At 38.5% G+C, this 15,409-nt stretch overlaps 1 protein-coding gene across 5 annotated transcripts in view; it reads left to right on the top strand.

The window, feature by feature from the left end:
- The first annotated feature begins 3,246 nt into the window (after window positions 1-3,246).
- DACH1 (dachshund family transcription factor 1) overlaps window positions 3,247-15,409 on the top strand; it is a 743,295-nt gene continuing 731,132 nt past the window's right edge. For all 5 annotated transcript variants that reach the window (XR_003941906.1, XR_003941905.1, XR_003941904.1 and 2 more), the window contains exon 1: window positions 3,247-4,184. Coding sequence is in view for 1 of the 5 variants with exons in the window: in XM_030200621.1 (XP_030056481.1) it covers window positions 3,496-4,184 (689 nt within the window). In the remaining 4 variants the exon portion in view is untranslated. The remainder of the gene's footprint in view (window positions 4,185-15,409) is intronic.

Genomic DNA, 15,409 nt, shown 5'->3' with positions numbered 1-15,409 from the left:
TTAAATTTTGCATTTGAGATTGTCATAATGACACGGTTGTAGGTTGCATAACGAGTTCCCTAGAATACTGTTTATGAATATCTTCTGGTCATCAGTGTAGTTCTGATAACATTAACAAAGACAGAAGTCCTTTAGTTAGGTGCCGAGAGAACTGATATCGGTGGTCCAGGTAGGTCTAGTGTGCCTCCAAAAAGCTGGTTAGGACGTACTGATGTTCTATTTGCATATGTTGATTGTTCACAGTGCAAACATTTGTGCTATGCTGAGCAGATGAAACCGTCACGGTTGCGCAGTGGCCTTAGTCCTAGTTCTGCTTATACTGTATGGATACAAATACCTAGAAAGGTTCTCCAGTACTGGATGGGAGAAAGCCTCCTGCCCTCATGGGTGTAATTGAGATGGGAGTTAGCCGTCCTCCTCACCTTCTTAGGTTGCAGGTTGGCTTGGGCTACAGAAAGGACCACATTGATTTTGCATTATGAGTGGACTAGAAAAACTGGTGGTACAGTAGTAATTGCAACAGCCTTAACAAATTCACATTCCGCTTTTCCATTTAATTTACCATTAACGTTCGAATACTAAAATGTTTAGGAAAGCAGCAATGGATCGCTTATAGGATTTTATGAAGTGTCTCTTAAGTAATTTAAGCTTCCATAAAACTCCCACTATCACAGCCTGAATATAATGGGCGTGAGGTAGCACCCTTACTGCTGACCCTTAAAGTTAATATTATCTTTCTACTCTGTCATTGAAATTCTTCTTTTTTTTTTTTTATATTTGCATGCATATGAATGACAATTAGAATATGCAGTACAACATAGTATGCACTGCCTGCTTATTTTGATATTACAACAACATATAATATGTCCCTATAATTTCCATAACTGCCTTTTGGAGTGTGTTTTTGTATCATATCTTGGGATTAAGTTGTTTAACCACAGCGTGGCCAAAATTGATGCATACACTTAAAGAAAGGATGAAAATAGTGCATGGAATTGACTGCTGACCTCCTGCCAATGATAAGAACTTATCGTTTTGTCAGTAGATGTACAGTAGTTCTGTGCTGCTTTCTACCTTGCAGCCAAGATCATAATGCAGCATAGATAAACCTAAAAAATTACTATTGATTAGGAAGCTCTGCGAAATTATTTATTCAGTTTCCCCACTTGAGAGCTCTGTCAAGGAAATGGTTATGAGACTTAATAGAGCAATAATTCCTTGAAAAAGCCAAATCAAGGCAGACTTGCTTATGGCTGAGGGATCCGCACAATTATTCCGATCATTCTTACCTGTCTCGAGGTCTATCCCATCACGTGCTCTGAAGGCAGCTTATAGCAAATCATTACCGGTGTGAAACCAGTGCGAAAAAGCTTTAATTTTCTTTCTTTTTTTTGGGGGGGGGGGGGGGGGGGAGGCATCCAATACTCCGACTCAAACACATATGTGATATCTATGTACAATAACCTGTTATGTACCGAATACCAATTACATAACTGCCTACCCAGCCCTTGCGAAAATGAATTTAACCGGGAGGTGCTGACTTTACCTGAATATATATCCTGAAAGCTAACTGTTCTGCTTACTGTTCGGTATGCTTTGCTGAAATAAAAGACTGTCTAGCCATGGAACGGCTCCATGAACATAACAGGAAGGTTGCTTCAAACAAATATAGCACGGAAATTAAAGACTTCTTAATTAGTGCAGCAATTAGGCTTTCTTGGTAGCATTTTAATCAGCACAGGCCCTATCAAAGGACAAGCGCAACGATTTGAAAGCCTTTGAATTTTAAACAGCCTGATTGATTTCAACACAATAAGCCCCTTTGCACTTGACACAGGGAAATTTTTTGAAATATCAGTTACAGTATGCTGCAAAACCTGGAAAGAAAAATGCGACAGCGCTACTGAATGAAAGAAAGCTTAACCGCGCTTTATTCCGTTCAGCAATCAAAGTATAATTTCCAAGAATATAGTAATAAAATTAGTGATCCTGCCTGGTAAGGATAAATTAACCAGTTTCCTTTAATCGCTAAAAACGTTTACCACAGGATGCTTTGAAGACTCAAGAATCTTTACATAACTCTGACTTTATTATTAAGTGTTAAATCCCATTGCTGTATTAAAAGATCACCAGTACAGTGAATTAGTATATGAATTAAACCCTCTCCTACGGTTCAAAAATACTCATATATCCAGACCAAGAAACAAAGGATAAAAGATAAAGAGGATAGTTGGAACACATGCACCGTGAAATAAGAAGCGGACCTCCAAAGATATTTGGTTGTATGAATAATCTTAAATCTGTTTTGAGAGCGTGAGGTAAAGGTTGCGAACGGTAAGAAAAGGAAGACAAAATGTACGTAAGGTTTTCAACAAGTTGCTGCTTAAAAGTTCCTTCGTTTTTCCTATCCGTACAAACTTCACAATGGAAAATAGTAACGCGCCTTTTCGTATTCTAAAGCTAGCTTTAATCAAACAATGGGTTGCGAAACCTAAAGAGCACTAGCTGTTTTTCTAAACATATGAGCGAACCATGGTAACCTTGGTATGCAGAGAATGCAGAAATCAATCTCGCATTGTGTTTTATATATCCGGAGAGTAAGGGTCCGTCTGTTAACTTATTGATAAAACTCTTGCCTGCAAGATCTCAATAACTCAGGTGAAAATATGCAATTGGTTCCTTGACAGCAGTATATGCTCCCCAGTATATGTTTGAACGTACAGAATCTTAAATATGTTTATTTCTGTTTCATTCTATAGCCACCTATTTGCATAATGTGTCATTGACAGTCGCCGGCAACCAAAAATCGTATCATGTCAATCATTGACTTTCGTCGGAAAGTAGTGTATTTGCTGCAGGCTTTTGCCAATCGGCTAACTGGATACCTGAAAGACACGAGCTGGAATTTACAACATTTCTCAAATCAACAGCTATTTTTATGCCGGCGGCCTCAGTTGCAGCAAGCAAACTTTTTCTTTTTCGTTGCGTGCAAGCCCGGTAAGTGGGTTACAGGAGGAGGAGGTCAGGCGCCCCTCCCTGGAGAAAGGTGAAGGAGAGGCTGGGCCAGTGGGCCGAGGAAGGGGGGGTGTGTGCAATACACGCTGTCAGCTTGGCGCTGCTCAAAGCGCTATACACACATACACAAACACACACGTTTCCAAGTTTGCCGGAGCTCCGCCCCCCCGCCGCACCGTGTGACAACAACAACTGGCCCGGAGCGGAGGCAGCGGCACTCGTGCTCTCCACTCCAGCTCTGTCACTCCTCGCACTGCCCGAGGAGCGCTTGAGCTCGTGCAGCCGCCTCTTCCCACTGGCAGCGGGAGCCCCGTGGACCGCACTTTGGAAGCGGACTTTCCGGGACTGTCGGCGCTTCTGTACTCCCCGCCTCCTCCTCGGGGTTTTGCATCAGGTTGGGGGGGTTATCCGGCTGCATTTTTTAGCCTCCAGAGGGGGGTCACTCCCTCCCCCCACCCCACCCCCTCCTCGCAGGTGACCATGGCCGTGCCGGCTGCGCTCATCCCACCGACCCAGCTGCTGCCTCCTCAGCCTCCCGTCGCCACCTCTGCCGCTCCCACCACCTCGACTTCCACCTCTCCAAGCTCCTCAGGCACAGCCGCGGCTGCTGCTGCTGCCGCCGCCACCTCCTGCTCCTCCTCGTCCTCTCCGGCTACCTCCTCTCCAGCTCCGTCCTTGGCCGCCGCGGCCGCCTCCTCTGGGCCCAGCTTGTTCCGCTCGGAACCCGTCACGGCTCCCACGGTCACTTCCAGCGGCGGCAACAGCTGCAGCACCAGCCCGGCCACCACCACCGGTACCCCGGCGGGGCCCGGCCCCCTGCCCGGCGGCAAACCCGTCTACTCCACGCCGTCGCCGGTGGAGAACACCCCCCAGAACAACGAGTGCAAGATGGTGGAGCTGAGGGGTGCCAAAGTGGCCTCGTTCACCGTGGAGAGCTGCGAGCTCATCTGCCTGCCGCAGGCGTTCGACCTCTTCCTCAAGCACCTGGTGGGCGGCTTGCACACGGTCTACACCAAGCTGAAGCGGCTGGAGATCACTCCCGTGGTGTGCAACGTGGAGCAGGTGCGCATCCTGCGGGGGCTGGGCGCCATCCAGCCCGGCGTGAACCGCTGCAAGCTCATCTCCAGGAAGGACTTCGAGACCCTCTACAACGACTGTACCAACGCCAGGTAAGACGGAGCCCTTTCTCTTTGGTAATGCCTTGGCTTTTTCCTCCTCGGGAGCAGTCAAAGTTGGCAGGTGACAAGTGTGTTTTAAAATTATTATTATTGCTTTTGCGTTTTTTGATTTGCCTGGTTTCTGAGGTGTAGTAGCAGCAGTAACTTGTTCTCATAACGGACACGAAATACTTCTGCACGCCCCTTGCCGGTGTTACAGGGAAGGCAGATGCTGGGGAAACTTCCTGGAGCGTCAGGCTGGGAGCCAACTTTCAAAGAAGCGTGAAATCAAATTCTTAAACGGGGTTTGTTTGTGTGTGTGTGTATATATAAAAACCTGAAGCAAAGGGTGGGGGTTGGAAAGGCGAGATTATATAAGGTTTTTAGCCGCCGCGTTCAAAAAAAAGCACAGATCTGGTGATTGACTCTCACTCTGGCTGGCAGTGTGTCTTCCTCAGGGACCTCTGAAATGCAGAACTTGTAATGACCTCCAGGTCAGCCGAGAAACTTCTTCCCGGCGAGTGAAAGCGCGGGAAAGGGGGAGGGGGAGGCCTGGCATCAAGAACTTTACCAGTCTTCTGTCGCCTTCACCAGAGGAACAGGTGTGAAGTGTGAAGGTGTGTTTGGGGGGGGGGGGGGGGGGGTGGAGATTATAGGCGCACACACCACAGTATCCGAGTTGCAGTGTGTCTGTTCACATACACGAGATGTCAGCGCTAAACCAGTATTGAGGGTACCATTTCTACTTAGGTTGGAATAGTTGAACACATTTTATCCCAGGTAGCTTTGAAGTCCACAAATAGGCAGGAAGGTATGTTTATTTGTGTGAAATGGGCCATTCCAGCAGGCTGACAGTGCGGCTTACGCAAGTGAGGTGTAAGAGTGGGGGGGGGGGGGGGGGGGGGGGGGGGGCAGAAGATGTAAAACATAAAAATCTGACATCAGCTTCTAGCACTGCTAGTATTTTTAATTTGTAATGTTCAGGTATGGCTCCAAACATTACATTTCAGAATGTGCCCATGTGCCAGTTGCTTTTAATACAAACCTTTTTTTACTGGCACAGTTTTTCTGTGTAACGTTTTTTTTTTTTTTCATTTCCAAAATTTACAGGAAAGGTTTAAATTCCGTGTACAAAATTAAGTGATAAAAATTGACTCAAGTTTTCTGAAGAATTTTGTTTTTCTCCTTTCCTGTCTCCATAGTAGATCTAGTCCTAAGTAACAAGCATACAGAAGAAAGGGGGGGGGGGTGGGGGGGGGAAGCCAATTTGTGAACTATGGCAGTCCAGCAAAGCTTCTCACTTGAAGGAGTATGTATTGTACACATCAGACTAGATGCAAGACATTAGCAGGAATCCAATTAGTGGCAAATGGCAACAGAGTGTCTTAAAACCCATTGTTATGAAAAGACTGTTAATCTACAGTTAGGTGTGCAAAGATGTTCTGAACTTTTATGGTCATGTGACTGTTTTTAATTGGTTTTACATTTTCACTGTGGAAATGGCATTGACCACTACTAAACAGTTGAAGAATAGGGAATTCAGTCCTGCAGTTATGTAGAAAGTGTGTGTGTAGGAAGAGTTGGAAGAGGATGCAGTGTTTACTTTAGAGCATGAATTTTATTTGTCCTTGTAGATTAAGGATTTGATGAAGCTCTTTCCCTTGAGTATGAAAGGGGAACATATACCAAATCACAGAATGACTTCTTAGTGTCAGGGTTAGTACTTCGAACATGAGCTGATATAATAGGAATCTGTATATTTATACATTCACAACTTTCTGATAATAGTAATAAATGTTGTTAGAGTAGCATTTAGGTATGCATGAAGAAAAATTGTTGGCTCTTTTTTTCATCATCTTATTAGGGCATTCTTATTTATAGGAGCTGTAAAACAGTATGCATTAAGTAAGGGACAATCTTATTACTATGAAAGACATTTTTCTTTTATTAAGTGTATTCTATGGTTTAGTATTGGTCTAGTATTTTGGAGATATAACTAAGCAATGACTATAATACAAAATGTTACTATTCATGAAAAATATTCTGTGGTTTCAGTTAAATAGAATTCTTTTCTGGAGACCACTTTGGTTCTTAAAACTTCAGTGTTCTGACTTTAAGCTACCATATTAGATCTAGAAGATGTGCATATTAAAAATAAAATACAGTACCATTTTTTGAAAACTGTGCCTAAGTTTCAAAATGGTAATCATGTATGTTACTATTTAAAGCAAGATGTATATATAGATCTTAATATTTGATTACAGCACAAGGTGACAATGTGCTGAAAGCCATTCTTGAAATAGATGTCTGAATTAACATTTAATCATATTTAAAAAAGGCAATGTATTATACTATTGCCGAGACCTGATTTGATCTAATATACCAGAGAGACTTGCTTTTGCCATCTTTTCCCCCACAATACTAATAGAAATCCAAGGTTAAAAAACATTGGTTTAGCAGGTAGAATGTATAACTGAATCGAGTTTGACTTTCTGCTGTTTATTACATCTCAAGATAGTTTAAACCATTTATTTCTTTTTAAAGTAGACCTTGTGAAAATGCATTCTTTAGTTTAAAACATAAGTTTAAAAGTCAGTCACCACAATCTGATGGGAGTCCGAGCTGTCTGAATAATTTTTTAAGAAGCCTTTTAAAACATTACCTCTTGGTGATAATGACACAAGGCCCATAGCTGTAAGTATTTTCTAGATAATTGAGCAGTTTCAAGGAAAAAGCTTTTGACCATTGTTTTTAGTTTTTTTTTTTAAATATAATTTTGAAAGCTTTAATTATACTGGACTGTTATAGAGCTACAACCAGTAGTGGTTTTTAAAAGACCTAAAAAAAAAATCTGGGTTACATATATAACTTCAGTACAGTATGTGGTCTTTTCAAAAGTAAGTGCAACTAGATGAAGTAATTGGCTCAATATAATTAGTAAGATGTTTTTCATTAATAATGTTCATAGGAAGTAAAGTGTGCTTGCCCATATGGCTATGCCATTATAATCATAGATTTATTTTTTTTGTTATGCTATTTATTTTTTGTTTGTATATATCTTCTTTTGTGGATTTGTGTATTCACTGGCATGCAGTCAGACAAACCACACTAAACGATGGCTAAAATACAAAATTTAGTAATGTGTACCCTGAACACCGAATTAGTTACAAGTAGGTCAAAAATGATGTCAATATCCTAGCAACTGAATTCATATTATTACTGGTCAAAATTCAGTTTTGTACTTTTATTGCATTCCTTGAAACATTTAAGTAAGGCTTTGTCTTTATTACTAGTGTATTAAATCCTGTGCTTATGTATAATACCCTCTGTTGGTTAAAATCATTGCTTGCAATCACACCTAGCGTTTTGCACTGAAATACAAGTGTATTCTATAACAGTGTGGGTAACTTAATTGGCTCGATAAGCCAATCAGCATTTTTAACAGCACTTAAGCAATAATGAAGACTAATTGGCAATAATTAGAATTTACACGCACAGCTCACTAAGCCTATTCTGTAATACACAGCGCCTAAATTCTATAGCGTGGAGCCAAAAGGGGGCAGGGAAATGGGTGTTTGTGGGCATTGCAAAATTTACATGCACTGTTGTAGAATATGGGCCTCTGCGCCTAAATCAATGCACTTGTATTTACGCCAAGTTTTCTTTGGTGTAAACGGACGCATGTAGTTCTAGGCACTGGGATATCAACTAAGCATTTTCCATCTACCGTACCTAAATCAAGGCACTGCTTATATAATACACTTAGGTGGAAATTTATTCAATGCAAAATTTTCAGGCACCATATATAGAATCTAGCCCAATGTGTTTGTGTGTGTGTTTCTGCACTAATATATGCATACATACATCATGGATGCTGGCTGTTCTGTCTGTTTTGTAAGTTTGTCTGAAATGCAGTTTAGTATGACTATTTATATAGGTATTTTAACAGGAGTGGCTTTTTATTAAACACTTTTAAACTTTATTTTAGAAGGCATTTTGCTAGTTAGTACCAACGAGAACAAACATCCAGTGCTGATTGGCTAGATAACAACATAAAATAAAGCCACAGCAGTAGAAGGTGACTTCTTAACTGCTGAAATAAGGTGTTGGATTAATCTACTGTATATCTAGTTCTCTGTAATTCTATTCTATTTTGTGATATATATTTTGCTTTTATCTTGATAATTCAAAGTGGATTACAGAATTGCAAACAATCTCAGTTGGAAGGAATTACATAAAAATAGAACAACAAATTCAATGCGTTCTTCCTGTTAAAATCACTTAGTGTATGGTACTTATTAAGATGAAAATAAATAAGGTTTTTAAGATCTTTTGTAAATTAAAAAAATAGTAAGGTGTGATTAGCTGAATCTCAACTGGCAAGTTGTTCCACATTCTTACACCTTGAAATGAAAAAGAACATTCTTATACTACTTTTAAATATCTCAATACACAAAGGAAGATCTTGTTTTTTGTAGGTTTAGCAACAGTTTTAAAAAGGACAAAATCATGACCTTACTCTGGTTTTTAGACCTATGCTTAGAGCTTACATGGAGGCTCTACTAGCCAGGTGAGTCTGCATCTTCCAGCTATAATAAAAGCTAGGGGGTAAAAAAAAACTCACAACGGGTCAGGAAAAGTAATGTTTTAATTTTCAACATGATATACTGTAGTTTAAAATATTTTAGAGAATATTGAAATTGTGGGATCTTACTATTTTACATTGAGAATTAATTCCTAATAGTTTCAATTCACCGAAACAGAAGTAAGATAAAAATGTAACACCTTTTCTGTTTGATCTTTTCTGCAGTGTGGTTTGAGGGATGGAAGATGCATTTATTGTTAACTTTGAACAACAGATTTTATTAAGTATTTCTCTTTCCCATGTCTTTCATTGACAGATCTTCCCCTCTCAAAACACTGTAAGATTGTTGGTACATTTGAACTATTATTTGAGGGTATTTATCTTTCTGGGGTTTTTTTTGAGTGTTTGTCATACTTATGGGTTGTTTTTTTCCCCATAATGCACTGGGGGTCCTTTTACCAAGCTGTTGTAAAAAGGGCACTAGTGGCAGGGGCCATTTTTACCCCACATTGTGGCCCTTTTTACACAGCAGGTAAAAAAGAGCTGAAAATAGCCATGGCCATACAGCAAGATTGCTGTTAACACATGGCCATGCAGGGGAGCACTTAGTGCCCCCTATTGAGGTAGCAGTAAGGGCTCCTGCACTAATGCCACGCTAAAAAAACCCCTACAGGCTGATTTTTTTTTTTCATAGTGCAGGAAATGGCACGTGCTGGGGCTGGAACTACCCAAGTTGGGCCCGCAGTAGCTCCAGATTAGCGTGTGGTAAGCCCATTACCGCCGCTTTGTAAAAGGGCTCCTTAGCAAAATGGATGAAGTCTGATACTGATAGTTTATCTAGGTTAATTTAGAGCAAGTTCATAAGAAGTTTCTTAGCTGAATATGTGTGAGGAGTTTGTAAAAAAGTGGGAATAAAATGTCAGAATGAGGGAGAGATGGTGATGCTCACTAAAATCATTTGGGGTCCTGTTACTAAGGCGCGCTAATGGATTTAGTGTGCACTAAGGGCCCGATTCTATATATGGTGCCTAAAATTAACGCATGCTAGGCAATTACAGCTCATTGTATTCTAAATACTGCATGTAGATTTACATGCAGTATTTAGAATATGCTTAGGTTTAGTTAATGCGACTGAATCTATGTGTGTCCATTTACGCCAATGAAATGCTGGTGTAAATCCCTGTGTGTGGATTTATGTGCACTGGCCCAAAACTGCACATTTCCATGCCCTTAACCATGCCACTTTTTGCCTGCATGTGTTAGAATTTAGGCACAGTACATTACAGAATACGCTTAGCAATGTACACATATAAATTCTAATTTTTGCCAATTAGTGCTCGTTATTGCTTAAGAGCTGTTAACGCTTAATAGCTTGTTAAAACAATCTACGCATATAGTTATAAAATACACCTAGATTACTGTAGGTGCGCTATATAGAATCCGGTTGCGCTATATAGAATCAGGTGGTAAGTACTATGCCACTTATAGGAATATAATGGGCTGCACTGCACTTAGCATGCAGTAAATCCATTAGCTCACTGTAGTAAAAGGACCCCTTAATAACCACTCTTGTGCTTTCATATGGGTGTGTAGTGAAGGGGGGGGGATTCATGTAACTGTATAGGTGGGTCGTGTATGTTAGTTACATTTACTGGAGAAAAGTAGCAAAAGTCAGAATATCATTGGAAATGGATGGGGATGTAAATTGTAAAAGTGTTTATCTGAAACCACTCTTTCACTTTTTTTTTTTTTCAGATTTCAATATGGTTATGATAGTGATTTATTCAGTGTTGTATTTTTGACATTCAAAATGCATGTAATCATTTTAAATGTTGCTTGGTAGATTGATGCTGGTCGAATACCTTTTTATTTCTACTTACTTGACAAATGTTAACAGAAATACATTTTCTATGCTTGAATTTGTTTTATTCTTGCTTAGGACCGCATAGTACAGGTCTGACATCACTTAAGGGCAAAGGGAGGCACTTTTTAAATAGGGGCTATTGTGTTATGTTAGCACAAGGTCTCATTTTATGCAGTGTAGAAAATGAAAATGTGGAGTGCACAGAACGCTGTAGTTTGTGTGTGTGTGTGTGTGTGTGATACAGATAATGTTTTTGGCAATCTTGATTTGATGGAGATAAGAGAATGATATTGACCAGAGGGGAGTGATGATAAAAGCTGCAGAGCCAATAAGCTATTGGGAGAAAATGATAATAGTCTCTTCTTTAGCTTATCCAAAACAGTGCAACTGTGTAAAAACAAAATACTGCAACATTTATTGGCCCTTTTTACTAAGGCACACTAACAATTAGCGTGCACTAAATGCTAAGACACCCATTATATTCATATGGGTGTCTTATCATTTAGCATGTGCTAATTATTAGCGCATGCTAAATCCATTAGCACATCTTAGTAAAAGGACCCCTTAGATGGCTAAAACCTCTAAAGTGTAAGAAAAATTTCAGTAATCAAAATCAATTTTAATTTTGTGAAAATGTCATCTGCCATTATTGGTCTAAAATTTGTCTTTGTGCAATTGATATGTAATAGTTTTAGTAATACAGGATTCTTTGTTGAGAAACATATTTAGATGTAACAAAGTACAGTAGGATTGCTTGCTTTGATTTTTCTCTGCTTAAGTAGTGATACATTTGTAATGTCCTGTTATTCTAATATTGTAATAAAATCCTAAATTAGTTTTTCAAGAATTAAAACAAAAATATGGTAGCATACTATTTCCCCAGGTTTAGTGTGAAAGCAGTATATTTCTTTGGCTGTGAATTTATAATTTTATCTTTGTAACTAAAAAAGCATATTATGGATTACTTTTCTGACTTTTAAGCTTCCTATGTAAATCACCTCAAGTATTATGAGGAGCATTTTATTTGTGTTAATACTTATGAACGTGTGCATCTCTTTTACATTAAAATATAAAAGTTAAAAAACCCAGAGCACAAGTGTTTGACTTCCAGTAGTAATTTAATAATCTAAATTTGGAAACATGCAAATGTGTTAAATTTACTGAAACCCAAAGATGGGAATTATTTCCATATACAACTGTCAAATTATGAGAACTCCAGAGTAAATTTATTTTCAAAAAGCAACACTTTTGTAGAAAACATATATTATTGATTTGATAATAGTCATGAATGGGGATAAAATGCTAATCCATAGTTGCACATTAATGTTTAGAAGACACCATGTGCCATTGCTTCAGACGGCATTAATTGCCTTTGAAACACACCTGGTAGAGGCCAAGTTAAATTGAAATAAATCACTTTCTCAATCAGTCGGTGACATTTACGAATGTATCCATCAGTATCCCATGTATTCTGAAGTCTGGAGTATCTTTCCTGACGCCTCTATTAGCACCAGCGGGAAGGTAGTATTCAGACAAGATCACAAGAGGATCTATACTCGCCAACACATATATTGAGAGCTTCTGTGTAGTCTGATTTATTTGCTAGTTGAGCACAGTTACTCTTGTGATAGTCTGACATTTTGTGAGAGCATTGCATCTATTTATAAATATACTCTCCTTAGCTGGCAACTGTCCTTAGCTGGCAGGCTTACAAGAAGTGTTTTAATGGAGAAATAGGTGTTTACGAATGTCATATGAAAACACCTTTTGTGAGCCTAAAATTTTTGTTAAAATAAAAGCTAACAATCATCTTCTGTGTTATGATGCCAATACCAAGGAGGAACTTATTTTTCCCTCCAATCTGTAAATCCTATACAACAGAACATATACATTTTAACAGTATCCATCTGTATTTGTTGTTTTTATGAAAGTAACTTTTATTTTCATATTATTGAACTTTCAAAAATTTTCAAGGCAGAATTTTTTTTCCTGGTTTTTAAAACTTGATCCCTGTATATGTATTTGAACTTTTAGCTAGATTTAGTGGAAATAAAACGTTCAGTTATTTGGAATTGTTGAATTACGTTGGTGTTGCATAGGTCAGATTTAATATCTTTCTATCACATACATGTTTAGCTATTCTTCTAAGTTATCGGGTGCTATTCTGTGCAAAGTGAAGAGTTTCTAAAATTTATGTTCATGAACATTTTGTCTTGCATTTCCTTTATTTTTATTAAAAGCCACAATATGGGAGAAGTTCTTCGTAGTCATAAAGAACAGCACTGCAACATTTACTTCATGACAGAAATGAGGACAAAGATGTAGCACTTAATGGTGGCATTTTAAAGTTTTTGTTAAGACTAGAAAAAAAGAAACATGTTTTTTTGTTTTGGCTCTACTGTGGTTTTCTATAAAGAATTTGTCTTTTCTTAAGAATCATGTTTGAAAGAAATACTAAAGCTGCCAAGTATTTAACATCAGAGGCTTTTTTGTCTCTATATTAAAAACAGTCTTTTCTTGTTTTTGCTATTTTTGAGAAACATTTTGATTTCAGTGGAAAGCAAACAGAGCGTCTGCAACTTACTACCCAAATTTCATTACTGGAGAAGATCAAGTTAATATATTGATCTTTTAAATTGTCATTTTAATTCTAAATGGTTTTGAGTACAAGTTTCTCTTCTCAAAATCCTTTTGATTTCTTGCTTCATTGGGAACTAACATTCAAGGTGAGAATCTAATGTATCTGTTCCAGTCTACACATCACCAAACCTGTGTATATAGTACAGCTGGCTGAGAACAGGAATGTCTGTGCACGGTGTACATATGTATATACATTTTATTTGTGTGCATACAACCACAGGATTTTAGAAAGTCCCTCTTTTCAAATGAGCTCCGTTCACAACCTATGAAGATTCTAGTTTTGAGACCCATGAAGCTTAATAGAGCTTTAGACACATTTGGTGTCTATATTCTTCCAGACCCAGTGTCCTGTCTTTAAAATCATGAGAAAACCCCTTGTCTATATAAAATGAGAACTCTGCAGGATCATTTTTCTACCCCCCCCCCCCCCCCCAAATGTGTGCATGTGTGTTGTGCTTATGCAGGGGACACAGCGAGAGCATGGCAGAAAATGCTGTTTGTTTTTCACAAAGTTGTTTGTGATTTTAGATACTCCAGGGAAATCTCTTGATCAGATTCACATCTGTTCCTGTCAAAGTGGGTGCTAAGATACCGGTCACCCAGCAACCACGGCCAAGTGGGAACTGGGCCGATAATAACTTCAAAAAGGAATGACAGATGCTAGATTGGGATGAAACACAAAATGCATGAAAAATGAGCCTGTTAAAATAAAAAATTTGTTCAAGCACCTTCATGCAAATTAAATGAATATTGAAAATTTGCATGTAGTAATTTTTTCTTCCCCCTTGACTGGGGAGGGTGGGGGGATGTCCAAAGGATACATTTCCTGCTACAGTGAGGTTTTCTATGCTTTCATTAACATACAAAGCACATCTTTTTCTTTTTTTCTTTTTTTTTTCTAAAACAAGATTAGCCACCTGGCTGGTTAGCTAAGTACCACATATGTCACAAAACCTTTGTAGTAAGTGTAGCTCTTGTTTTTAAAGACTGCCTTATTTGACTGTTTTCCTATGAAGAATAAGAGTTTGTGAGTTAATGTCATTAGGCTCAGGTAAGGGTTCAGGAATAACTTGTTTCTTCTGTCATAGTTCTAAAATGAATTAATCTGCATAACTAAACCAATAGGGATCTGTATTTGTTAGTGTGCTTTAGTGTGCATTAAATCAGTATGTTCATGGCAATTATTAAAATGACTGATTCAAACCAAAAAGTTGGGGAATTGGGCTCCTCACCTTTCCTTCCTGATGAATTGACATTTTTTACCCTGTGCACATTCTTCATAAACAGCAAGGAGGAGTATAAATTGAATGCAAAGGGCTTTAAGTCAAGGACGGGCCAAGTTGCTTTGTAGCAAATGCATATTTTGTAGACTACATCACAATTTATGTACCTTTTAGATGGCATGTCTTATTTAGACATGTATTTCAAGAAGATAAGCAATAGGAATTTGCTATCAAGAGTTGGTAGGGCTATATAGAAATTTTGCAATTGAAAAAAAATTCTCTTGCTTTTTTATTCATGTCCTAATGTGGTTACGTTGAAAAATTTGACTTTATTCAGAAATTAATTTTTTTATAATGCCTTAAGCCACAGTTAATACATGCTTGCCTGTTTTTTTTTTTTATTCTAAGAAATATTGCCTAATAGTATTAATACCGTTGCCCTAAGGATGAAAAGATAATTGTACAAATGCACTTGGAAATATGTATCGCTGAGTATTTATGATTAAATTATGCAAATGATCTAGCTCTCATCCTTTTCTACCCCAGATTGCCTAATTAGGATTGATATGCTGAATAGATGTTCCAGAATTTGAATATGAGCATATCCAAAGAGCAGAAAATTGGAAATGACAAGGCTGAAATCCTCGGAAAAGTGTCTTTCCTTTTCCTACTTTGCTAATGTGGTGATAATAGCATTTCATTTACCTGTAGCAGAATTTGTTTCAAAAGTGTGCAAAGTAGATTGAACTTAAACTTGCACTCTGTTTTTAAAATATTGCTTGCTGGAAAGAAATCCATTTTCCAATATTCTCCCAAACAACAGAAACACTATGTGCAATAAACCTTTTTGTAAGGCATACTTTTGTGTTTGTGGGATTTGATGTTAGTGGTACAACCACCTGTCTTCAGCCAGTTTTTGTTTGCT

The sequence above is a fragment of the Microcaecilia unicolor genome, chromosome 4 (assembly GCF_901765095.1).
Source record: "Microcaecilia unicolor chromosome 4, aMicUni1.1, whole genome shotgun sequence".
Lineage (NCBI taxonomy): Eukaryota > Metazoa > Chordata > Amphibia > Gymnophiona > Siphonopidae > Microcaecilia > Microcaecilia unicolor.
Note: the sequence above shows the minus strand (reverse complement) of the source record. Positions and strands in the feature narration are given on the sequence as shown.